General features: G+C 35.0%; 2 protein-coding genes across 5 annotated transcripts in view; both read left to right on the plus strand.

Annotated features, from left to right (window-relative positions):
• The window catches only part of LOC135216169 (guanine nucleotide exchange protein SMCR8-like), a gene marked incomplete in the record, with an annotated part of 42,931 nt that extends 32,209 nt beyond the window's left edge, over window positions 1–10,722 (plus strand). For both annotated transcript variants that reach the window (XM_064251292.1, XM_064251293.1), the window contains 4 exon segments: window positions 2,166–2,375; window positions 3,476–3,662; window positions 4,908–5,016; window positions 7,628–10,722. In XM_064251292.1, the coding sequence (XP_064107362.1) occupies window positions 2,166–2,375; window positions 3,476–3,662; window positions 4,908–5,016; window positions 7,628–7,933 (812 nt within the window).
• Window positions 10,723–12,046: 1,324 nt separating this feature from the next.
• Window positions 12,047–26,346, plus strand: LOC135216170 (integrator complex subunit 15-like). 3 transcript variants are annotated; one of them, XM_064251294.1, is made up of 9 exons: window positions 12,047–12,188; window positions 15,347–15,449; window positions 17,517–17,623; window positions 19,169–19,393; window positions 19,883–20,063; window positions 20,894–21,065; window positions 21,330–21,561; window positions 22,860–23,019; window positions 24,142–26,346. In XM_064251294.1, the coding sequence occupies exons 2-9, from the start codon at window positions 15,377–15,379 to the stop codon at window positions 24,222–24,224; spliced, it is 1,233 nt and encodes a 410-aa protein (XP_064107364.1). In that variant the 5' UTR covers window positions 12,047–12,188; window positions 15,347–15,376; the 3' UTR covers window positions 24,225–26,346. The 3 variants fall into 3 exon arrangements, with proteins under 3 accessions (XP_064107364.1, XP_064107365.1, XP_064107366.1); XM_064251295.1 differs by lacking the exon at window positions 12,047–12,188 and adding an exon at window positions 12,466–12,606; XM_064251296.1 differs by lacking the exons at window positions 12,047–12,188; window positions 15,347–15,449 and having other exon boundaries at window positions 19,139–19,393.
• Window positions 26,347–27,631: the final 1,285 nt, after the last annotated feature.

Genomic DNA, 27,631 nt, shown 5'->3' on the forward strand with positions numbered 1-27,631 from the left:
AAAGCAGTGTACTTCCTCTCACTCTCTTTAATGCTGATTTGGTGATATGCACTCTTTAAGTCAAATGTGGAGAACACCTTATATTTTGCAAGGTCATGCACCATATCCTCTATCCTTGGGAGGGGGTATGCATCTAGTTCTGTGTATTGGTTAATGGTCTGGGAATAATCAATGCAAAGTCTCTTTTGTGCCTGCCAAAAGTTGAAATCCTTTGACTTACTACAAAACCTGTGGGCTCTCCAAGGGGATATACTTGGCTCAATGATACCTTCAGATAGTAAATGTGATATCTGGTCTTTTACAAACAGCTGGTCATCCTGGCTATAGCGTCTAGATTTAACTGCAATGGGTTTACACTGTTGAGGCAAGTTTGGAAACAATGACGGTTCATCGATATCAGCTGTTTGCCTAATACACAGACAGGTTTGGCTCCAGTTATCTTTAAACTTGGTTTATTCCCTCCATATTGAAAAGTTACGCTCTGGTGTTGCTTTTGAAAGTCATAACCTAAGATAACATCACAACATAAATCCTTCAGGACCCCGAGCTGGATACAAGGATATCTCTGATCAAGGTGCACTAAGTCTGCTGTAACAAACCCAGGGGAACTAGCATTTAAAGATTTTGATGCCATTGAGACTGCTGTACCTACAGGAACTATTGTCAATTTAGTTTCTGTGCTACTTCCTCACGTATAAAACTATCTGAACTACAAGAATCAATTAGTGCCTTCAATGAATGGCCATTTACAGTAATGTTTGTAGCTGCATGTGAAAGATTCTTTGGATACTGTGGGCAAAAAGCTAGTTTGTAACAAAGTGGGATTATACAATGCAGCAGTAGTACTACCTGAAGCCATTGATTTACAGACTTTTGCAAAATGACCTGTTTTACCACATTTGTTACATTTAACAGTACGTGCAGGACAACTCACTCTACCTGTACTGTGGAGTGCATTACCACAAAAATAGCATTTCCTCTTAGATAAGTAAGCAGCAGCAACAGCTGAATCTCCAGGTGAACTTCTTTCTGCTTCTTCTTTTGTTGGCTGCTGCTGCTGGTCACCTCGGGCTGTGCCTGCCACTCTGGAACTAAAGCAGCAGTATGAGGAATGGGTGGAGATGCATACGCGTCGGCACTACGCTGGGCAAGATCCAACGTACAAGCTTGACTGTGTGCAGCCTCCAGGTTCAGTGACTTATTTTCTAGTAGGCGCTGACGAATAAATGCTGAGGCAATACCATTGATAAATGCATCACGTACTAGCTCCTGCCGATATTGCTCAGCTGTGACTGCCTGGAAGTTACAATCCTTGCTTAGCTTATGTAGCTCCCTCAGAAATTCATCAAGGGATTCTCCTGACTGCTGTCGTCTTTTTTTTTGTTCGTCGCCAAAACATGCCTAGCAAAAACTTCATTTCGGCAACTTGACATAAGCACTCTCCAGTTTGGCGATTGCACTCTCAAAAGTGGCGATTGCACTCAAAAGTACTACAGTCTTCAATGAGTTCATACACACTCGGGGACACACAATTCACTAATGCCCTCAACTTGTCTGGTGCAGCATCTCCACTTTCTTCTATGAAGTTGGTGAATGTTTTATGCCAGTGCTTCCACTCTTTGGCTGCAGTGGGCGAGCTGGGATCTGTGTCCAGTCTGGACGGCTTCAGCAGCTTGGCCATGATAGGTAGTGTGTTGAATAAATTGTAATGAAAGTAAACCACCCTTGTGGGCGGTGGACAGATTCCAAGCTTTATTCAACACATTACCAAACTACCACATCTGTAACAGAAAAACAGACAATAACTATCAATATTCATGCACACATGAACACAAGCACATAAGTTATGACAATCATGCTACAAAACATTAACATTAGAAAACAACATAAAGAAATAGTTTGATATCTAGGACCTACCACAAATAATAATACTACACCACCTGGCCGCCCACTGCGTGTGCCGCGAATTTTTAAATTCTGTCGGACTTCAGAAAATACAGCTATATATATATCTGCCAGGTAAGTATGAACAAACTTAATTGTATTATAACAATAACATTTTGCTAATCTCTGCATGAAATTGTTAATTTCATACAGATATTTTGTCATCTTTCTTCATAGGAGTTCCTATTGAATAAAGCAGAGATCATGCCCATAATTTTCAGATGGCGTAAACAATGGTGAAAAGCGACCAAGTTTAGTTCCGCGTGGCAGCAACAGCAGCAGTAGTAGCTGGTCATCAAATCCACAGTATGACTGGGGTCACTTTGAAGGAATTGAAGAAGAGGAATTGGTACAGGCAGGAGTAGCTTTTGCCTTAGGGGAAGAGGTTCAACCCCGTGTTAACATTGATGACAGAATGTTAACTAGTCAAGGTAAAAATTATTGTTGAATATTTAGAGAAGGGAAATCAGTTTATTTATTATAGTTATACAAAAGCATTATTTCTCTATGTAGAGCAGTAGACTTCTGAAACAATTTTAGAATACATAAAGGCATGGTAAAACGGTAATCTTGATTATGGATATAGGTAATAAATATTGCATAATCATAAATTATAATTATGAGATGGTTCATAGCAGAGATGGTTTGTTAACACAGATGAAAAAATATACAATATGGGTACTCTTTCACATTTCAAAGTTTTGTTTGTTTTCATTCTAATGAATCCCATTATGGATTGAGGAGATAAAAGGCTCATTGAAGGAAAAAATGGGATTGTTTGAGGTGCAGTTGCATGATAGAAGAGATCATGTGCAGGTATATAGGATGGCTAGGGAAGGCCAGTAGTAAAAATATAGAGGAAAATGCAAGTAAAAACTGAAGGGAAGTTTAATGAATAAATGGATCTCAGAATAAATGGTGCAAATGGAGAGATGCTGTTGATCAAGTGAGTTGTGGAAGATTTGTTGGAAGAGGAGGACTAAAGAGAGGCATTGGTGAATGGCACAAGAGTTGAAGGAGTTTGTGTCATTACCAGCCCAAGAAGAGCCTTTATTAGGCTCAGAGGTCTGGATAAACTAATCCTTTATAATAATAACCAGGGTGTCTGGCAGTTGGTGCTCCATCATAGATTTAAGTATACTGACCCAGTGTCTCCAAGTTACCCCCAAAAGTGACCCCTATTAATGTGGAGACTCTGCCATTGATCTACTGGCTCATCTTCGAAGGAATTTCCTAGCATCTGTACATCTAAAGGGTCCCCACTTTCAAATTAATTTCCATCCAGCATCCAGGAAGTATCTTTACCTCAGAGTGGTCTGTTTTAGGCCAGCCACCATCCCTCAAGTGCTCAGAACTGACTACTACAAGGGCTTCTCTGTGTATGGATGTGGAAACAACAAATGTATGCTTGACAGAAAATGAGTTTCTGTAGAAAAACTCGCATTTTCCTTTATATATGTAGTTAATATAAAATTGTACAGCATTGTTTGGAAATTAGTGAAGTGTTAATTTACTGTTTTACATTTTCCAGCATGCCGATTATCTGGACTAATACAGCAGTTTTGTGGAGTATCTCACTGCTTAGTTCATGCCCTATTGTCTGGACGGCCCATTGTATTAGCTGCAGCAGACAGTTACAAACCCTTGGTGATGCTGTATGTAAGAGCCCTGTCAACTCTCCTACCTCGCTCAGCTTCACAACAATTACCAGTTCTAAGGTTATTATTATTATTATTATGAAATAGCCGAATGAAACAACTAACCAATTCTGCAGTAAAATATAATCACACTTAGTGGGCTTTTTATCCACACTTAGATTAGTTTCTAATACTTTTTAATAGTTTAGTTTTTATAGTCTTAATTGCATCATATTTAGAGAGATGAGTACAAAGTGACCTCATATAAAAATGGGTTAAAGCTGGGAAGAAGAAGAGTACAAAGTGTCAAAAATATCTAGGTACTCAGGCAGTGCTTGGAAATCTGGACTTGAACTTGACAACTCTTGACTTTTTCTTTTGCCAAAATAGGAGTTTGAATATTACTTGTTTTCATATGGTAATTTAAGATTAAAACATACCCAGGTACTTGTCAACCATTGATTCATTTTTAAACCTAGACCTAGGAAATTTCCCTCATCCTTGTCCTCCCTCACATCAGCTGATCATGTGATAGGTATAAGCTTAGACATGAGGAAGGCCTGTATGTCTGTGCTTGTATGCTTATATCCACTTGGGTATTTGGTAAGTACTCATACGTACTTATGTTCATTTATCAAAATGCATTGTTCATTAAATATTATGTCTGATTATGTTAGGTTTGAAAATTAATAAGAAGGTAATGTTAAATAGATTCATTCAATAAAGTTGAAGGATTAGATCTAAGTTATTTCACACTTTGGCATAGTCTTGGTGCACTCAAATGTAACAAGACTATGCCATTCTCTACATAGTACTTGATATGTAGTTACTAATTCTAACAACCTCAATCTTTCTTTTGTAAGATTCATTTTCAAACAGTTTCATAGAAGTTGGATCCAGCCTATTCTCTACTGATATGTTTATTTTGCACGGGGCTGCTTTTTCTATTGGAGCTTATTGACGTGCAGCATTTGACTTTCTTAACTATAGTTGCAGCTTGGTTAATAATAATAGAAATAGAAATAATAATAGTATTAGTAGTAGCAGTAGCGGATAAATTTTAAAGAAAAAAAGGATTGTCAACTGTGTTATTACTAATAACTAAAAATACATTTGTTTTGTGGTCTGAATTTCATGGATAGAACTAACCTCTGTAGTTAAGGAAATGATTGAGAAGTACTGGATGTTTCAAAATAATGTCTTTTGCTTTTCAAGTGTTTCTTTTGTGTAGTGAAGTTAGTATTTTAGAGCCTTACTGTACTGTCGTCAAGTCATCAGTCTCATTATTATTCTTTTATCCTAATTATTGTTTCTTGTGTATTTCAGATGGCACACAGGCACTATTACAAATCATCATGTTAAACAATTCCAAGTCATGGGTGTTTGTATTCCAGAACGTCTTCATGTACAGGACCTAATGTCAAATGCTACTTTGGTAAGTACCCTTGACTTAGTGTTATTTATCGCTGGTACTCCAAAGTAAACAAAAAGCTCCAAAGGTAAAGTATTTTTTTATTTAAGGAAGAAATGACAAGAATGAAATACTAGTCATTAAAATATTAGCTTCAATTTGCATTCTAATTTTTTGATATGGTTATCTTTCTTTTTTCTGTTGAAAACCATCAAATTATTCTCATAATTTCATTTGTAAATATGTCTTGTTTGAAATACTTCTTCACTAAAAGTAAAAGAAATTCGTGTTTCAAATGGAAAATATAGAATGATTTGTATATTTCATGTTTTCTCAGAAAAACTGGCAGTATAGTTTATTCATTTCAAATTCTGGACTGCTTCTTCCTTATTCTGTCTCAGTCTTGAAGAAAACAAGTAAAGGAAAAAGGGAAGGAAGGAATGATAAGCTTATTGCAAAGATTGGATTTTTAAAAAAAATGTCGTCTTCACACATACAGACCATCTTATTTAATTTTTCTCTTGGAGGCTTCTCAAAACAAACAAGGTTGTTTCTCATTTCATTAGATATTATGCTAAAGCACCATACCTGCCGCTGTTCCGTTGATTATGAAATTATGCTTTTGATGAGTCTGCTTTGGCCTATATTTAGCAATAGTTTATATTACAAACCTAATAATTTCGTCTGAAAATGATGTACATATCTGTACAATAGCCAAACCTTTCTTGTACCTAGCTGATTATCTGCTTTGCCAGAAGTGATGTTGAAGTAGATCACTGTATAAAGGTATTGTACCTAAATCTGCAGTACTGTGAACCTACTTGACTATGTAGGATTGCTCATGGTTTAGGTAATGTTTGATCCTGCTTTCATGGTAAGTTAACCATTGACCAAGAAAGGATGTAAGTCAAACCCAAATACCCAAGTGAGAAGCGCATATAGTCTAATATTAGTAAATGGTCTGTGTTTGATTATATGGTGAAATGATTACAAAAAGATAGCGAGGTTAAAAGTAGGATACCTGTCCAACACTGGATCAAGGAAAAATGTAGAGGACATCCCTATGGCAAGAGAAGGTGGACTGATATCTACAACTTGATTAACATTTAACTTGGACTGAAGACTTGTTTCATTTAACTTGGACTGAAGACTTGTTTGAGTAAGGTTTAATCAACCAAAACATAAAGTCCATGAACTTTTGAACAGAAGAATAGGCTTTTTCATAGCTTCTTGAAACCAGCAGGATATGGCAGACTTAGAGATGGGGCAATGAGAAATTGGGAAGATGTCAGACAAGTACTATTAGCAAATGGGTTTCAGCAGAACTGAAGACAGGGATGTACCTTTTGAAAGCTTTTTTTAGAAAAAGGGTGACTTGGGGGTCTTGTTAAATTGATCGACATAAAGGCTAATGTATGACCCCTTGTCAAGCCTGAAAAGTTGTCCTACCATAAAAGGCTAGTTGAAAAGTTTCATACTTGCAATATGAAGGTTTGTTTTTGTCTTCTCGTTGTGTTGATTATCATGTCTGAAAGGTGAGTGCCCCAGCCTGTCAAGAGGCATAAGCATTGGTGTACAAGAGCAGATACGTTGATGGGGGATGAGGGAAGGCTAACTAGAAGAGGTTTGTACTTGAGAAGCAGCAATATCTGAGGAGTAAGATAAGACAACAATCATGTGCAAATTACCAACAACAGAATACAAAGAATAAGCACAGAACAACTTCTGAACAGAGCTGATTGTTGAGAGAAAGTCCAGAACTCTTACAACAGTGCAGAAACTGGCACAGAACAAGGAAACTTTACTTTTTCCAAACCAGTAATGAAAACCCTTAACTGGTATTGTGTTACAAATTTGTTGTTTTCTGGTATTAGGTTTAATAGTACTGAGCTTGCTATGAGTTCTATTTGGGCTATAACTAGAGTATGAAATAGTTTGGTTAGTACAGTTGTGGACTCTTCTGACCTCCTGATGTTTAAGTGAGGAGCAAATTCACTCCTGCTCTCTGCTGACATCTCCTGAATTCAGGTGTATCGATTTTATTTTCGGTTCCCTCTATTTTATCGCCATCTCCCGTTAATTGTCTCGCTCTGCAGATTGACTTTGAGCTGAAGATTTAAAGTAAGAAAGGAAGAGAAATTCTCACAGCATCAAAATTTTTAACTGAGTGATGATGTGAAGAATAGAAAATAATTTCTATTAAAGCATGATGAAAAAGGCAATCCAGAATCAGTTTGAAATCTGAGGAAAACACTAGATTGCAGCCAGTCAGTAGACTTGCAGGAGGTGATCCAGTTTGTCAACAGGAACCTGAAGGAATGTATGAATGGTGCATACCTGGAGTAGGAGTTTTTTTTTTTTTTTCCTTTGGATAGAATGTCTTGAAAATTTTGTAGATGCAAAAAGAGGATATGTAGATCTACTAATGGGTTTGTGATGAAACAAGTATTACCTACTAAAAGTTTAGAAGTGCTAATATTAAGTTAAAATTTATTCTTAAGTTGCCATACAAATGTTAAAGTTCAGTTGGATGAATGATAAGGCTTTGGAGGACTTGTGCTGCATCCAAGTTGTATTCCATTTGAGATATATTTTGACAGAAATGTGCTGTCATAGATGTACCGATTTATTTCAGAATCAGGTCACTGTTCTGAACATCGAAACTGGTCACATCTCTGGCGTAGCTTACAGTGGAACCCTAGTGCGAGGAGTTGAACAGTATGTTCGCAGGCTATTCAGCTCAAATTCTGCTCTTCAGACATCATTGCAAGCCATAACCATATCATTAGGGCTCAAAATCTATTTGCTCTACCACCTTCAGCTAACTACAAATCGCAGCACCAAAGAAATCCTGAAAGGCATAGGAGTGGCAAAGGGTGACTGGGACATAGTAGATAACTTGTGCACCATTGTGCAAAATCAAATCAAAACAAATTTGTGACATTGTGTATTTGTATGAGAGGGATTTCTGATTGAGCTCATTAAATTTTATTGTAATATGAAGTACTTAATTAGTTTTTTACACTGTAGAGTACCAATATTCATCACATATCAGGAACTCCCATCTTTTAGCAGATTAGGGATGATATTTTATGTACAGTATTTCAATTTAAATTCCATTAGTAAAGGAGATATATTTTTTAGGGGTAACATAGCTCTCATATGCCTAGCGATAATATATTTTCCAATCTGAATTACAAGTAAGTGTTCTGTATAGCTTAGGAAAAATATTTTGTACTAGAATACAAGTAGTACTAAATACTCTTACCCTTTGTGGTGCTTTACAATATGGAACAAAAGCTAGTAAATGACAGTGTAATACTACCTCCTAAGTCTCAGTTAAAGAAGTTCATATAGTGTGTATATGAATCTCAGTCAGGCTATTCTTGTACTGTGTTTTCAAAGAAATTGAGCCAAAGACCAAAGCATTGTATTTTTAAGTTACTTCAATTAGCTTTACCTTAAGAACTTTTTTTAATTTCAAATCTGTTTTCAGATTTTTAAATGTTACCATATGTTAGGTTTGTCAGATGATGTAAAATTTTGCTCTTAATTTTACTACAATTTTTATAGGTGAAGAGCTCCAGTACATTATTTTTAATATTTTTATATGCCAAGAACTTCATTAGCTCTAGATTAGACTATAAACTTACTGATTCCCACTGGAAAAGATGACCTATTTCAATTTTATAATTTTTAAGGATGTCTAGCTTGCGGCTACAGTATTTTTGCCCATAAACCAGTGTACATACTATATTTGGAGTCACTATTTATAATTCAAAAGATTAGCTAAATTAAAACTTAAAATATAAAGGAGCAACTATTGCATTGAATTACATGGAGATTGTGCTGGAGTGGGAGAGATGTTACTGATTGTTTTTGTAAGCTTATGATTTGTCAAATCAGTCATACTGTACACTATGCGGACATCTTCAAAAGGTCACCCATAGGAATTAGTGAAGTGAATGGCTTCAGAGTTAAGCAGATAGGGTGATTTTTGTAACTATTGTATTCTTAAGTTTTTCCACACAACTTGAATAAAGGTTTGAAAGTCATGTATATTGCATTTATATACTAGTATTTCTGGGCTCAGCCGTGTCGCTCCGTGAAATGTGTCCTACTGGGCGACACGGCTTCCTCGCCCAGAAATAGATTTTTCCTACGTCAAAATCCCTTTTATGATTTCAGTGAGGCCATAATGTACATAATATCACCTATTATTCATTGGAGTCACTGTTATGATACAGATTTGTTGAGAGTCTTAATTATATACCTTTTTTTTCAATGCATAAGTGAAAACAAGTTATAACATTTACCAGAGTTTACTTGTTTTATACCCTGTATTTTTAGGCCATGTATATTTGGAAGCTAAGTAATTTGACAAAAAACATCATGAATTTTTTTTTTGTCAAATGAAGGGTTTGGGGTTTTCAGGTGGAGCATTCATAGCACTCGGAAAAAGGATGAGTATCTTAGTCCAACAGTATTTTCATAATTTCTTAATTTGTTCCACTGCAAATGTCCTTTTATTTCCTGCATTGTTAATGTTTTCCCTGTAATATTGCTTATTTAAAGGGTCTTTTTGAACATCACATTCTGGTGATAGCTTTTGCAATTCATTTCTTTCCAAATTTATTTGAAATTACTTGAAAAAGAATGAGTTTGGTCTAGTATAAGTTCAAGTAGAATTACATCATAGTAGGGCACAAGACCAGACTCTTCCTCTAGAAGCTGGGCTTGATAACAAAAGTTAAGTCCAGGTTCACTCTAGTACAAAAGTTCTAATGTTTATAAATTGTATGTAGTCCTCTCAGCATCCTGCATCCCTTTACCATAGAATTAGAAGCCTTGTATCACTGATATACGTATTTTTGTTATATATAATATTTCCCTTTTACAGGAGTATGCATGAATTTAGTCACTTCACTGGCTCCTATTGTAAGCAATTTTTCCTGAATTTCCACTTTGATTGCTGGACTTTGCAATAAAGTGAGTTAGGAATATTTGTTGGATTTCAGAAGAGTAAACCATCATAAAATTGCCTTTTCATAAAGTCCTCGAACAAAAATCTACAAATTGTAATGCTGAAATACAAAACCCGGGGGTATACATTTTAAACTGTGAAAATTTTATCCTTTCTTTCACTGTATCCTAGAAACAGGCACAAATTTATATAAATTTCTCTTAGAACATAGAAAATGCTTTTGTAGATCTTGTTGGGAAAAATGTCTCAGAATAGCTTTGATACCAGTACATTGCTTTTGAAAATTAACAGTATGAAAAGTGCAGAGTTGTGGAAGGAACATTAATTAATTCAGTACCCACAGAGGTTGGCAACAAAACCTTTAATACCTTGTGCCAAATTTGTGTAGCATTGTTCTTATTGGAAACCTAGGTGTTGAATATGGGTAGAGAGGCTAATATGAATTCTGGGTATGACTGGTATCATTTACCCGGCAATTCCAATACTGACCCAGGAGAAAACATTTGGTAGTACAGTATCTTAAAAGTAAATGTACATGGATGCCTATACCATTATGGCATCATAAATCACGGAGATTCGGTTAATGGCAGTTTTTGCTTATCAGCACACCCCCGGGAACGGAACCCCCACTGATAACTGGGGACTGCCTGTATGTATTTGTGCAAGAAAGGCACATATGATCATTTCCATTTGTGATGAAAGCTAAAGAGCTTTTGTAATGTGCAAATAAACTTCTACATGAGAAAGGTCTTTTTGTTTCCTGCATTTGCCAGAATGTGATCGTTCTTTTTTTGACTGTTATATTGTTATTATAGATTAGTGTTATGCTGTTGAAAAGGATGGCTTCATCATATGAATTAATCTAATATTGAATTTTCTCACCTTGTGACTCGTTTCTCTTCAGAGTTAGTAGAGGTCAACAACTGTTCATGCTTCTGCAAAGAGAAAATATATTAACAGCATTTAAACAGCAGTTTTATTCTCTATATAGGTGCAGGTATTAAAATACAATTTACTGTTGTTGGAATTCATTCTTTGGTCGGAATCCAGCAATGTCATTTACATTGGCAGCTCATTTGTGTTCCTTGATATGTTTTTCAACATTTCTCTGTCAGTGGAACTATCCAAAAGATTTTGTTAATTTGACAATTATATTTCAAGAGTATTATGACTTAAATGGTTGAATAGACAGGAATGATACCATACAAGGAATTACAGATACTCTGATGACAAAAAAAAGAGATACCATATATACTGTACTATTTGACCAGGGGTGGTCAAATAGTACAGTATATATGGTAGTGTCAGCTGAGTGCTGTGGACACAAGAAGAGCTGGAAGACCCAGACCTCCTTGGATGAAATCAGTGAGACAGGAGGCTGGTGATGAGGTTAGTGAAAAAAAAAAAAAAAAAAAAAAAAAGCAAAAATTTCTTGATATCTTGACTTTCTATACATGCTTGTCACTATAAAGTCTTGAATCCCAAATAAAGATTGAAGATAGAACCCCCAACTTAAAGTGAATCTGTTAAAGTTGGCCTGATTAGTAATTAGTACTGTATCAGAATAATTGCTAAACAACTAAAATAGGTTAATGTTCAAGAAAGTGGTCAGACAGTAAATCAGTGTTTCACTAACCATGAGAAATAAATAGAAAAAAAAAATACTGACACAACCTTTGTTAAAAAGAAAAAGATCCAGTTGAAGACATTTGTAGGGAAACTCGTCACATACGTACATACAATGGAACATAGAGATATAGCTAATGTAAAAACTTGCCTCCAAGTCAACCAGATTCCATGTTTTGATCCCACAACTGGCCATGTGGGGTTACTGCTCTTAGTTGAACAAGAAAACCCCATCACTTGTCAGCCAAAATAACACCAGGTAACTGGATCAGCCAACTGTGCAACTGCAAAGGTCAGTTAATGTATCAATTTATTTTCTTGTGGTTAATTGCATGCAAGAGATTTTTAGCCTATGGGTCCAGAAACTTTCCAAAAATTAGTGGACAAGATTAGAAATTCGCAAGATGCGCAATACAGCTAATATAGTCTACTTTTGGGTTATTATTATGCTGAGTAGTTTCCAGATAGCTGTCATGAAACATTACCAAATTGCAAGACCGTAAAGATACGAAACATTACTAGTTTATGTATGTTTACAACTTGTCTCTTGGGCTTTCAAAATTGCCACAGAGATTTATATGGACAGGTAGGAGATATCGAATTGACTTTGCATAGTTAATCTTTAATATGAAATATTAAGTTTTCTCGTAGTACATTGTATAGGTTAGAGACTGGAATGTCGTTTAGGAAGCATTTAGAAAGAGAACCGATTCTTTTAGAGTTTCTTAATGCTTAGCATACGATGACGTGCTCAGACCAGCCTCTATGGCTTCAACCAAGTAGTCTTAACATACTACTAGTAAATAGGTAGTAGTGAAAGTAGATTACTGGGTAGCCATTTTTTAATTTTATGAGTTTTTAAACTTACAAATTCATCATTATTACTTAGTGTAAAAAGGTTTTTGAGGTGAGGTACCTATAGCCTAGGAACCTTGGGGGAGTACCTACCTCAATTCGAGTCTATCTCATGGTTTCTTGGTGCCTCCCTAAAGCAAACTTAAGTGGTAAGGATTATGTCTAAGCTTGTTAAATATGTGATTCTGCAGAAAAAAGAAAACTGCTAGATACTGTGCTAGCCTAAGTACTAGGTAGTACCAGCCCCTTAAGGTTTGAAAATAAAATCCTAACAAAATACGATAAATTTCTAATTGTCATGGTAAATTTCTCATATTAGTATATCTCACATGTACTGCATTATAAGACCAACTTTTTCTGTATTCTTCAGTCATGAAATTATATTAAATAACGATGATCTTCGTATGGCTGTCTCCTACTATAGGCTATAGGCTAGCTACAGTAATGCAGAGGTGCATAGGCTAAGTGCATTCTGAGCTCCCTTAACTAACTTGACTGCCTGGAAACTGACCTTCTCTCCTTTCCAAGGTTATCACTCACCTATTGCAGCCTAAATCACATAGCAGAATACAGGGATACAGTCTAGCATAGGCTACCCTTCCCAAATATAACATCATTCCTAACCTGATCTAGGTTATAAATTGTGAAGAAACCAAGTTTCATTGATTACATCAGTTGGCCGAACTTTGATACTGTATCTAGGTATTGCCTCCTTGAACCCTAAAGGGAATTGTGGTGTGTTGGACCCCTTCCTGGCCTTTCCCAACCTACTCTAAAAATAAAACTAGTTTTCTGTTTTGACCCCCATTAAACATAAAATTAGTTTTCTGCTGTGACTGCCCATCGTCAAGCAAAGGAAGGAGGTTGTATTGGATTAGCCAAATATTTTAAATGAATATGAATGTTGAATTAAAAAATATTAGACATTATCCTGAAAAAGGCTTTTTAATTTTTAACCCCTTCTTTACCGGGTGGGTGAGCAGAATGTAAACATTGCGTTTGCTGCCGAACTGAATCTCTCGGTAGTGACTCAAGTTTGGAGGGGTGCCGATCGTAAAAATATTTGCCAAAAATACACTAATCAAGACAGGCTAATGAAATTATCAGGTATTATTAGCACTATAATAACGCATATTCTCTGTTAGTTTTATCATCCTACAGGAAAATAAATGATTTTATGAAAAAAAAAATGTGAAACTCAGTGTCCCTTGTACAAGGGACACTGGTGGTCGGTGAGAAAACTACGGTCTTGAATAGAAATTCGGTCTTACAGAATGTTGTTATATCGCACCTGGAACATGCACATAAAGTATTATCAAAATAGAACCGTAAATAAGCACGTAATAACAAAAAAAAAGAGCAAAAACTAAAGCGAAAGCCCCGCCAATAAATATGGAAATCGCAAATTTTATAGTATATCTTTCAAAAATTGGTCAATGTCATTTTCTACGTTTTCTAAGATTAGTTTCATCACAGAAAACAACTTTAGGGGCATCAGGGGTATCTAAACTAATTTTTCAAGTTTCTTGTCCTCAGAAAAAATCGCTTTTTCTCTGGTTTGGTTTTTTTATATATATAAAGTTACTATAAGGCTTTATTTCTACCTTCATTTATCTGGTGTTAATATCTTTTATTTGTAAAATGTAATGTGAATAAATAAATAAATACAGTAAATGATGATACAACTGGTTTTTTACTTGGGTAGAAGTTATTACATGTTTACGCTTGTCTGGTTTTGTGATTTTTTGTTGAGACGCAGTTCATCTGTCGCCTACACACTACTATAAGCAATAATAATATTTTTTTGGGTTCATCATACGTCTGGCATCGTGTCATACTGTTTATTTTGCTCCAAACTCTTCAAACCGAAATTACAGAATGATTGGAAGTCCCTATCTGAAAAGAGGAGTTTTGGTGGTACTACGCATACCACCTTTATGCACCCAGTGCGGTGTAGTAGACTTGAATGGTGGTAACCCACCTACCTCCAAACAAACTTTCGGTAATGAAGAGGTTAAGCAACTTCTTGAAGTAATTGTTGCCTTCAGGATCTATCTAGTCAGACTCATCAAAATCACATCCAAATTGGTCAGAAAAACTCTAGTAGGGTTTTCACAATTTAAATCACTTACCTCCTTAGTTAAATCATTTTCAGAATCCCCAGCATCCACAAATGTTGTTTGTGGGACTAATTATTTTCAACATTCAGGCCAATGTTAATTCTTTGTGGAGGGTCACAACCCCTGTGATCTCCTTCTTCATAGCTTTACTGAGTTATTTTTTTCAGTTTTATTGCTATGCTTCACTGAAGTATTAAGTGTATCATATTGTTTGTCTAAGTCATTAACAATTAACCATTATGACTACATGATCCCATTTTAGTCTTGAGAACTTCTGTCTCAGGATTACAAAATTCCTACCCTCCTAGATAATGCTTGGCCTAATAGCCAAAATCTAATAAATTCATATGAACAAACCAATTAACTTCGTAGCTTGAATAGTTATTTGCCTTCTGTTAATACACTATTTTGTGTAGAAGTTAGCCATTTGTTTACAAGATATTCTTTTCCTATAGATGGGCTGCAAAGGATCACGTATGTATCTCTGTAGGCCCACGTGATAGTTAAAGATCCAGCAAGTTAATCACCTCACTTACAATTTGATACTGGGGTTGGCAATGTACTAAAATGAGTAAAGGGGTATTTATATTGCTGTGTTTTATGCTTAAGAGACTTGGTTTGAAAGAGGAAAGATCTTTGAATGTGGAAAATTTCCAGAGCATCTCTCACAACATTTGCATGGCTGTATTGTAGGTAAATTGTGCTGTGAAACAGTGCATCATTACTGAACTTTGTAATAGATTATGATTAATAAACACTTTTGTTACAGGTGACTTGATCATAAACAGACTGTACCACAATGACGGTAGATCTCAGTGAATTAAAGAGAACCGAATTTCCAGCATGTGTGAAACAAGGGCTTCGAAAACTAGGTAAGTAATACATAATACAATACATGAAGTTTAATGAAATCCCTATGATTCAGATAAGTTTATTAATACCCAAGTGAATTGGGGTATGATAAGTTATGTGAGCTTTGTTAACCTTTATTTTATTCACAAAAAAGCCATCTATGTATATCTCATAATAGGGTATATAATTATTCACTCAAATTACAAAGCCTCTTACTTAAACTTTGATGGTAGCTAAGGTTGCCAGATCATGTATATTTTAAAAATAATCAAAGAAAGAAAGAAAGTCGTTCAGGTGGTAAATGAGCAAAGATCATTAGATGGTAAATGAAAGTTACTTATATCTTTAGGTAACACTACCTACTGTGTTGTGCCACACAGCTTATTGTAGATGGTACTGCTTAATAGTTCTTTGCAGTGGTTTCTGCCTTTACTTTCCATCCATTCCCTGTGGTCTCTTCCAGTTTGTACTGTTTTTATTAGTATCAATACCTCCACATGCACATTTTGCAAGTGGGCCAACCACAACCATGCATCTGTCTTCAGTCACACTCCCTCCTTCAATCTTGGCTCATTGTCCATCCTCCCTTTAGTAGGAGATATTGTTTAATTTTCATCTAGTTTTCTTATCAAGATTCCGACTTTGGCTGCTCCTCTCTTGTGAAGACACACCTGAGCTGTGCTCCTGTTAAGGTTCCTCTGTGGAACTGTTCTTTTGCTTACCATGCACATGTTTTTAGCCACTAGTTATAGCCTACAGAATGACTGTAACCACAGATCCTGTCATGGCTTTGAAGGTGAGATAGGTAATTGTAAAAGTAAGTGATCCATGACTACTAATTGTGTCAGGATTCACATGGGTGACAGAACCCAGACGGGCAAAGAACGGTTCTTGACACTTTTGCCAGTCCTGCAGTACTGTACCTAGAATTAAAAAAAAAAAAAAAAAAAATTACTTTGAAGATTCTTAGGTGCTATAAGATGCTACTTTGGAACTTTAAGTATTAAAATGAATGTAAACAATCGATTGGAAGGTTTGTTTTTTGTTTGTTTGTGTATTATAGTTAATGATTAATTAATAATTATTTGAAATGAGTACATACTGATTATTTATACATTTTATTGGCATATTCTAAGCTTTTAGCTCTTAGGCTTAGATGTCAGAATCATAGACTAGGCTACAGTAGCAACCGCTAACATAGGCTAGGCTTATTGCTAAGGGACATATGCTAAAGTCCTAATATATGCAGTAAAAATGGGGTTGAACATTACATGCAGTTGAATATTACTCAAGTATGTACAGTATTTTGCCTTTTTGGAGTCATATTTCTTCTGTCGGATTGGCGTCGTAACCCTAGGACATGTGTTTTAGGCCTGGAAATATAATTTACTGGGGTGTTTTTGGAGGGCTTGGAACGGATTAGCCATTTTACATGTAAAATGTGTTCCAAGATACGAAAAACTCATGATACGAAGGGCGCCTCGGAACGGATTAATTTCGTATCTCGAGGTACCACTGTAACTGTTAAGGTATACAGTGCTTGGGTATTACTGACTACCATAGTGGCTGTAGTAAGGAAGTGACAGAGCTACAAGTGCTTGTTAACAAAACTTGAGAGATAGAATGATCATGGTCATGAACTTGAAAAAAGAAGTGAGTTAGAACTTACATGAAGTCATCCAAGGGAACTGGATTGAGTTGTATTGGCAATAGGAATACCTCTTTTTGATTTTGTTAAGCCAAGTATGGTTAACAAGGGTTCAGGCTGGGACATATTAATAAAGATTGAAGTCATTTACCTGATCAGGAAAGGTGAAGATCCATAGGTGTTTGAACGAGGGAAGAAACAAAGTTGAATGGAAGGAAAGGCATTTATGAAATTATGATTTGCGTACGCAGTATGTATTCAACTTAAACTGACTTTAAACAAAATGAAATTAAGAATGTATTAATTATCATAACATTCCTTTGTAGCTTGCATTGCTTTTTATTCTTGAATTTTTTTATTATTAAATATGGTTGAAGCTGCATATGGTTATTATGTCTTGTCTTTAGTGTACAATATTTAAGGAATATTAATCTTTCAGAGGATATTCTCCACATGCCCAATGTCTCCCATCAACAGGACATACAATTGCAGATCATGGATCACTTTATTTTTTTCTGCCGAGATTCTTCATCTTCTAAGATAAGAGTAAGTTTTTCCAATCCTTGAAAACACTTTTCGCTTCTGTTAATACACATTGACGTAATATTGTTTCATTGCCAAATTTCTCATATTTATTTGACCCATGGATATTGAATGAATAATTTACATGACCCAGTCATTGAATGCTGAGGATGCAGACCACAAGAATATTTTATGTGATTGTTCAGTTTCCAACTAACAGTGAATATCAAGTATGGATTGGAATGAAATCCTTGAAAGAAATTTGGCTGATGTATTTATTGTTTTCAGTTTACTATTTAATTGTTAGATTTTTAAGTTTGTCATTTATTAACTAAAATCTAATAGCACTATGAAGAATAAACACTACAAGCGAGCACCTAGCACCTTGAGGGGTAAGAATGTAAACTCACCTGTCTGGTTGAATTATTTATCTACCATTGTATTGAGGGTTTTGCGAAATAGGTGTTTTAGCAGCCTTGTTGATACTTAATAGTGAATGAGAGGGTTCCTGTGCATGAATGAGTGACATACTATGAAAACCAACAGCCTGTGGTAGGATTTTAGTGAGAGAGTTATTTCATGTGAAGGTGAGACAAACTTTTGAACTCCAAAGCTTGTGATAGGATCATTGTGAAAGAATACTAAACTACATATGAAGGAAGATTTTAGTTAGAGAATTACTCATAAAAAGGAAGGAAGGACAAACTGAAAACCAACAATTTCTAGTAAGATTTTGCATATGGATGGTCAAAACCCATCCTGTAGCTCATGAATGCCATATAATATACTGGATAATCCTTTTTTTCTAGTATATTTTCATGTTCATCTTGTTGCACAATAGTATTTAATCATAATTTGACTCTCAGTCGTTTGTCCATCATTGGAGCTTCTGTTTTAATCTGATGACAGTATTAATCATCGAAGTCAAGTTTAAGTTGAGTTGCCTGGTACCATACAGTGTATTATTTTATAATCTCTTTGATGGTAAATCTTCAAAACCTTTCTTCAAATACCAAAGTCCTGTAATGGTGTAGTATGCTAGACAGACCTGTTTAGGGACAACTGATATGTTTCAAGTTTTCTTGATCATATCAACTGGTGAGGCAAGTAAGTTATCAGTATATTTTGAAAGACTTATGAGTTCAGTTGCCCCTATCTTAAACATTATAAAACAATGGTTTGCATTTTAAATAAAGGTTTTAAATATTTGTGAAACAGTCTTCATGTTCCATGAGTAGAAGCAGCTACTGATTTACAGGAGAGCTACCTTTCACCTTTTCTGTTGTTGCACACTCCATCATGCTATACAATTGTGAGCATGCTATTGTTTGACCCACTAAGGTGTAGCAAAATAAGGCAGAATAAAACAATTGCTGATATCTGTGACATTATATGAACATTAAAAATATTTTAGTTATTTGAAAACTTTGCATCCATATCTTTCAGTTTGGTTTACACAGCTGTTATTTTATTTATAGAACTGTTATTTTATTTATAGAACTTATTTTATTTATAGAACTTATTTTATTTATAGAACAGGCCTATGCTTTATACTTGGTATTATAACAGGCTGTGGGTCCTGTGGAGGAACTGGTGGTAGTAAGGGAGCTGGCCCAATACCTTGGAAAAATGGTTGATGCTGCATCTCGAAATTCTCTCTTCATTACTTTGTTTCATCCAAGTACACATGATCCACGCACACAACATAAGCTGCGGATTTTGTCTGCCCTTGTGTCTTTAGCAATTGCTACTCATAATGTTTCAGTCCTTGATGCAACAGCTGTGTGGATGCAGGTAAGGGAGTATTGTATTTATCAGTGCAGTACTGTGTTTTCCTTTGTTGTACTGTATTTGGTAATAGTATTCCTCCAACAACAAAAGTACTTTTTTCTCAAATAATCATTTTGGAAATACTTTCAAAGAATCAAGATGCCTTGAATGTTTTTTTAGATCATTATCACACATGCTGCACTGCAGTGTAAGAACATTTTAGATTTTAAATAATCTTAGAAATATCTGTAAACCATCATCCACAGTATCATGTAATGCATAATAAAATCTTAGATACAGTATATGAAATAATTCTAGAAATATTGTTTTTAGTCATTATTCTCAATGCCATATGATGCAGTTTCTATGAAATTCCATTACCTGTTTCTTTTCCATGCCTTCATTTCCACAAACTTCCACTCAAAATGAGCTTTCATAAGAGAATTATAGTTTTTTTTTTTATAAGGAATCACATAATTCTGTCTTGCAAGTTATTGAAATCTCCATTTTCAGCAAGTGTGTTGCCTTAGTACATGGAGTGGAGAGGTATGTCGAGGGTTAGTTCAAGATTATTTTCAACTTACTCCAACAGCACCCCAACATTTTGCTGGTGCATTGAGAGCACTACCAACAATGGCACCACTTTTTACAGCAAATCTAATAACAACACTTTCACAACTGTATGCTAAAGTTGGTATGTTTTGCAATCATTGGTAAGCAAAGTTTTTATATCCTATGACAAACTAAAACTTGTGTTGTAGTGAGATGTGATGAAGTTAAATTTAATTTTAGGTTTTTACTCTGTTGTTAATTCAAGAACTGCAGCAAATTAATCCAAAGATGGTACAAGCAAAAGAAGAAAGGTTGCTATACTATTGTGGTAAATAAACAGTGAGTGCAATAAGCTGATTTTACTATTGTTAATGTTTTTTGTATGATGAATACTTCATTATTTAATTTATCCATACTGCAATTTAGTAATTTTTTATTTTTACCAATCATCCTTTCTAATAACAAGGTCTGCTCCTTGATGATAATTACATCACATTATTTTAGGGGATCTGTTGTACATCATTACTATAGGCAATGTGTGCCCATTTTCCTATATCCAGTATGGAAAAGAAATGAATATAAATGGAAATTGGCCACTGCTGACAACACCCCAACACCATATATCCAACTGAATTGGTTGCACAGTACTTGCTTAGTGTAGTAGTATTGTCACCTCATGCATTTGGTGAATGACTTAGGTAATCTAGAATTGATACAACCATGAAAGAAACGCATAGTATTGAGTAACTTGTTTCTTGAATCAGAAGCATATAAGAACAAGAGTTTTTCCTGCAATTTGTCATTTGCAGAACAAAAGTGTAGGGATGAAGTTTTGTGGTATAATTGGTCGATTATTATTTCAAGCTCACGCGTAAAGGTCTTAGCTTTTCTTATCTTGCTTGTACCCCTTTGTTAATAATCACCTCTGTGAAGTACTTGAGTTTAATAATCAGCCCTGTAATAATTTTTCAGGCAGTGGCGAAGTATGTGAACAGCCACCAGATGCTCTCGTTAGTACAGTGGTGTGGTGGTTGCAGGGAAATCAGGGTGCCCCTTCACATTTAGCACTGGCACCATTAACTAATCCTTTACCTGGTGTATCATTGCCAATGACTGCTGTGCCACCAATTGCTCCTCTTATGAAGTATGATGTGAACCATATTTTCTATATACTGTACATATGATGTTAAATATATTATTCTTTCAGTAACACATTTTAAAAGTTTATACCCAGGCATCATGGGTAACAGCAAAATTGATAATTGTATATACTGTAATGTACATTAAACTTGAGATTATCCACCGTAAATCATCACTTAATCTCTTTATAATTGTGTTTAATATTTATCAGAATTTTGTTTATATGAATCAGAAAATCAGAACCTAATGAGTATCTGTTTTGATTCAGGTGGTGTGTTGAATCGCCATTCTTTGATAAACCAACAGTCATTTCTGCTCCTTTTGAATCTCCTGCCAGAAGATCAAGTTTTCCAAAGGTAATGGAAGTTGAGGCCCTATATGAAAAGAACCCAGGAAAGGTACAAACTGAATGTTCAGATCAGTACTCAAAGCTTCACCTTTCTGTAATTCAGACCTTACAGAGTGTTCCATCTTTCAGAGATCGTATGACTCAAAAGCAGGTCAGTATACCTTATAGCTCTTAAGGTGTAAAGATGTTTATATATGTAGAGAAAAATAATGAGCACACATAGCAAATACAAACTACTATTTTTCATGTACCATAACCCCACTTTTAATACAAGGTCAAGTCAGCAGTTTGATGTCATCCTAAATAGGGTTTGAGGTAAAGGCTAATACTAAGGACTGGGGACTAAATTGTAATTCTCTCTGCTTGCACTCTATATCCAAGGTGAACCTATTTGAGGAAAGGTTGGTTTTTGAGAGTAGACTTTTACAGAATTATAAATCAGCTGTAGTAGTATAGTTTTTTACCCCATTACTGGGGAGATGATTAATAGTTCCTCTATTAAATACTAAATTTAAAAATAGTGAGTTCATGGTTCCTCTACTGAATACTAAACTTAAAAATAGTGAGTTTATGGTTAATGTAGGGATCTCTCTCTCTCTCTCTCTGACGTTGTGGGACTTTGTCAACAATACCAAAAGTAGATTTATTGAATGTTAGCAACAGACAACCAAACAGAATATTATCACAGAGAGAAGATACAAGATCTATAAGTTTTTGCAGTATGTTGATGTTCATTAAAGTCACACCCCTGCCTTTGAAACACAATCTGGAAAATCACCAGAGGAGACAAAAGAAGACAAAGCAAGTGAAACAGCAGGCAAGAACACTGTAGTAGCAAAAGCTGCTTATTTACATGCAGAACACCAAATCTTGAGGGACGTTACCTAGGTAATTTGGCCCATTGTTCAGTAAAAATTTCAGTAGCAGGGAGGTAGAGGGCTCAGTAGGTCCCTATCATCATTTCATTTTATTTTGGTCTTCAGCTTTAACTCATATTTCTTATCTGTGGTAAATGGACAAGCTTGTTTGTGTCCTAACTTGTTTTTCCTCTACCTACAAGGATTAAATTGGACATATTCCAGATAGAGACCATAATGTAAATGGTGGTTTAAGGTACTAAATTATGAATGATTTCTGATCAGTTGGATATGGAAGCTTAGAGATTAAAGGTCAGCTGACTCCATTTTAAAAATTGTGTAACTCAATAAAAAGTGCAGTAGTAGGTTTGTATTAAGTGTGAACACACAACTTTTGAAACCTTTTATAATTCACTAGCCTGATATTGTTACAAAGTGTTCTTCAGGCCTCTGTTATTGGAGACACTTGCCTGCAGACAAAATGTAGTGTACATATGTCTACTGGGCATTGTAAATCTCCCTTGTCTGAATTTTCTTGTTGACTCCAGTTTATTTCAGTGTAGATAACCATTTTGTTTTAACTTTTTTACAGGTGTTGTGTCCAAAGCATGTAACCAGTGTAGTTGATGCCGTGTGTGAGAGAATACGAACCTGTAATGAGAAACAGAGTGAGGCAGTCAATATGTCCTTAGACAGATTAGCTCAGACAATCCTAGTTGCGCTTCATACTGAATGTCTGGCGGGTTCTCTAAGTAAGTGAAAGCTGACTTATTCAGAAGTGGTTATCTATTGTTTTGTTTAAATTGATTTCATTTACACTCGGTAGTACTATTGATGTGGAATCATATGAAAGTAAAAGCCTTTGGTTTACAATTGTACCCTTATCTTACAGGATAATCTTAAGATCATTTAGCTAGCTGATGAGACAATTTAGTGGGAGAGAAGACCTGCTATCTTTTACCAGCTTCATTAATTCTTCACTAAGTTCTTTCTTAAGTAAAACTTGATATATAGTATTGATATAAAAAATACAAGGCATTGTCTAACAAAACAAAACCATATGACATATTTGCTGGCATATAAGACTATTTTTTAAGTTCAAGATGATCCATGTCTTGTTATAAAAAGATAGTCTCATGTATATGTATAATACCATATCTTATACATCGAGGCATGAAAAAATACACTAAATTTAGTCATCATTAAAAAAAGAAAAAATAAATAAACCCAGTGAGAATCCTTACAACCACTTAAAGGTCAAATTCTGTAAGAGTTCATTTTAACAATAGTATTATAGTTTTCAATTAATAATGAATATCACGTATATAAATACTGTAAAGTATATTTTGTTAGATAAGCTAAAATGAATATAAGAAAATGGATTGCATGCATAAATGCAGGTAGTGTTTTCTATAATAAGAATATAGGAATGATAATATAAACATGAAGGGCTGATAATATTCAGTATCACAGCCCCCATTCTAAATAGCAATTCAGATATATATGTACTATTTATAATTTGTGAGGTTGTGGTGGAATTGTTTTTATACCTCACAGCAAACTTTTCATACAAAGCATTATTCATAAAAGAGTGCCCTACCCCAACCCCACAAGTCTTCGCTACCTGACTCGTGTTGCACAAGAAAAGTGAGCTTATTGGCTGAGACCCATCTTAGGAACTACTAAGGATGCGTAATGAGACCTCCTCCTGTTTTGCAGATAAAAGCTGGTGAACCTGAGAACATGAAAGAATTTCCATATGATCATGTTCAGTATATGATGAATGGGCTTGTGGAAAAATGTTTTTAAAAATATTTTTTTTCATACTGTAATGCTTGCTTTTTGTAACTGGATTGCTGATTTATTCATTGTAGGTGACATGTGGGATGCCTTACACCGTCTGCCAACCAAGAACCGCCTCATCACCACTTTGCTTTCCACTAGAGAAGCCAGGTGACTGTGGGAGATGCAGTGGACTAACATCAATAACACTTGATAAATAGCTGTTTTCAAAAAGCATTATAGCTTATGGAAAGAAATGTGTTTTTGGCAACTTCAGAACAGTTGGTCAGTGGCCATATTTTAAATCCTGAAAGTTACCTTCAGCAATCCAAAGATGAATATCACACCACTATTATTAAATAGAATACAGAAGAGTTGAAATGAAATTATTTTCCTATCAAATCATGTATAGAGTAAAACAGTTGAACATACATTATGTATTTGATGTCTTCGGATAGCATGTTGGCGTGGATATTGTCCTCCTGACTACCAAATGTTGCAAGGTACGAGCAGAAAAATGCTGAAGTTGAAAACATACACTTATTTCATGGAAAAACTCCCTATGTTTCACAAAAAGAAGCTTTTGCCGCACATACAGGTTTCAACACTGCCATAAGTAGGTATTCCATATTGCACAGTAGTTATTTATATGCAGCCTTTGAAGTATTATTGCTGTCACTGAGTAACCATGCCCCTGTTTTTTATGAAGTTGACTTATGTTTATCCTTCTGGTCTCTTAGTGATCCTTTTGATATTCTAGCTTCCTTTAAAAATAAATGAAAATTAGTCTTCACTATGTGATACTGAGAAAAGTAGCAACATGTCTACTTTTTTAATAAGAAACTGTAGTAATCTTTTTTTAAATGGTCAGATCTATACCTACTCCAGGCTTCCTGCCTGTAGGCAAAATATAGTTTTCTTTACCAAATGATAATTGATACCAGTGCTGGCCTCGTGCCTTTTAACTCTGAAATTTAGTTTTGAAGATTGAGACTAGATTGCTTTGAAATTCCAATAAAGTACTTGATAATGTACTGTAAAATCTATGATTGACAAACTAGAAAACTGCGTAAACATTATTGTACCATGTATTGCAGGCAGAGTTTAATACTTCCAGGCATTCCAGATTTCCAAAAGTACAGTGCTTAAAATTGATGGGAGGAGATCTTGAACACCAGTTCAACTTTAATATGGAAAATCATCCAGTATGGTGTGTATGTGGACTGTTTGTAAGTACCTGTTTAGTTGTTTGTGAATTGCTATTCAAAGAAAAACTTTTCCTCCCAAAAATATTTTTGATTTTACCAGGATCCAGAATTGAGCACACACCTGGAAGGGGAAAAATAGTTCTCAAGTCTTACATGGTGGGTTTAATTTTTTCCTTTTATAGCTATTAGATATTGAATAATTTACTCATTGTGATCATTGTTATCAGACTCTTGAATTCAGTATTAAATAATCAGTGTAATGGAAAGCAGTAGAAGTTTGTAATGTCTAGTATCATAGTAAACTGTTCATTTTGGAGCCTACTTTTGTAGAGTATTGTATTAAGGTAGTTCACGAAATGAGTTACTTCCATAAGTATTGTTGACCTCTCTTTACATTGAAAAATTGTAAATCTTGTCTCATACTTGGTTATAAAAACTTAGTTTTGTGTAGTTTGAAGGGAGCTTCAGTCTTCTGGATAAGGAAAGTTGTAGGAATAGATGATAAATGTTAAAAATTAATAGATAAATTTATTTGTACTAATCTGTAAGTCTATATTGTATATTGGTGCCCTCTATTTTTCATCTGAAAAAATATGTAAAAGGTTGTAATTCTCTGCTTAGATTTGTTTGAACTTCAGATCATTGATGGAAATTGGGAAATTTGTGGGGATACAGCATATACATACCTAGTTCTCATTTTCAAGGTTTTTGTAAGGATTAGTCTTGTTATTTTTGGGGGGGATATTCACTATAAACTACCCTTGTTATTTTTATATCTATAAAAATTTAGTTGTTCATATTTCATAACATTGCCTGCTTAAAATAGAATAATTTATAAAATGTGGAATATTATTCTGATTAGACCATTGGAATTTGCAATGTATGGGTTGAGCATAGCCAAAGGGAAAGTATGGCTTATAGTATGAAAAAACTTGCTAATGATAGGAGAATTTTGTCATAAAAACTAAATTACTTTTCTCTTTAGAAATGGGCAAGTTGTAATATTTTATTTTTATTTAGTGCTACTGTTATGGTGATGATATACTGCATGTCTGGTAACCAACAAATGAACTGTTCTTCAATAATGTTCTACTTATTATATATAACCTTTTGAAAAAACTAAAAATTTGGGAAAGTTGGCAGCATTAGCAAATTTGAGGTGTCCACCAAGAAGATGCTGTAAGTCCTGTACCCATCAAATGCACATTGTTGAAAATCTCAGGAGAAAACAAGATAATAGGGATTTTGACATAGGAAAAATCTATTTCTGGGCGAGGAAGCGAGCATTTAGCTACCTTGAGTCCTTACTGTGTATAGATTAACTAATGTAATAAACTACTATATTACAATGGCATTCAAAGACCAGTTTAAATTCAAGCAACTTTTCATCATTGGGTTGGGGTGAACTTTCTAGCATAGGCTCCTTCTTAACTGAAAACTTTTTCTGACCCTTCATTTGTAATTGTAAAAGGATTTTTCAAAACATAACATAGCATGAATGTGCATTATTCAGTGTGTTTTCATGAGTATTTGTGCTCTCTCTCTCTCTCTCTCTCTCTCTCTCTCTCTCTCTCTCACAAACTACTTTTCCAGGGGATGATGTGCAATTGTGATTATATAAATATTTAGTAAGAGGTAATGCTTATAATGAACTTTTGATTAGCATCTCTGTTTATGATTATTAGATAATTTCAGACAAGATACAGTAAAGAAAATGTGGAGAACAAAAAAATGCTGCAAAACACTTAAGTGCCAGAAAATGTACTCAGTGGTTAGGCATCATTGCTATCATGGTAGATTCACATCAACCGTGCATCTGATATCTAACCTTGTCCCTTAGGACGCTCCAGATTGGCTGTTGATAAGCCAATCACAGGGCTGGAAACTCTCAGTCTTTCGAGAGAGTTCACATAGGCAGGATGTATGTTCCACATCTCCTGAGGAATACGTCTCAAAAGTATTCCTCAGGAAAGGTGGAACATACATCCTGCCTATGTGAACTCTCGAGAGAGACTGAGTTTCCAGCCCTGTGACTGGCTTATCAACAGCCAATCAGGAGCGTCGTAAGGGACAGGCCTCTGACTCAAGATTTAAAAAATTATAAAAATGATAAAATTATCAATGAGAGAAGTACCACTGTGGTTAGGTCTTGTCCCTAGAATGAAATTTTCTCTATTTGGCTCAATAATGATCTGTTGAATATAAATGTATTAAGGAAATGTTGTCATGAATTTTTAATTGCTAACTTGTATTTGAATTATGTACAGTTTTCATAATTCCTAAAATCTAACCATAGCAAAAGTATGTTTCCCTTCTATAAAGATTTTATTTATATTAAACAAAAGAATGTCAATAATTTCAGTATGTCATAAGA

Source organism: Macrobrachium nipponense, chromosome 6 (assembly GCF_015104395.2).
Source record: "Macrobrachium nipponense isolate FS-2020 chromosome 6, ASM1510439v2, whole genome shotgun sequence".
Classification (NCBI taxonomy): Eukaryota; Metazoa; Arthropoda; class Malacostraca; order Decapoda; family Palaemonidae; genus Macrobrachium; species Macrobrachium nipponense.

Coding starts and splice junctions, on each gene's coding strand:
- LOC135216170 (XM_064251294.1), top strand. CDS start 15,377: ATGACGGTAGATCTCAGTGAATTAAAGAGAACCGAATTTCCAGCATGT. Junction 20,064..20,893: donor ACAACTGTATGCTAAAGTTG/GTATGTTTTGCA, acceptor ATAATTTTTCAG/GCAGTGGCGAAGTATGTGAA. Junction 21,562..22,859: donor ATCGTATGACTCAAAAGCAG/GTCAGTATACCT, acceptor ACTTTTTTACAG/GTGTTGTGTCCAAAGCATGT.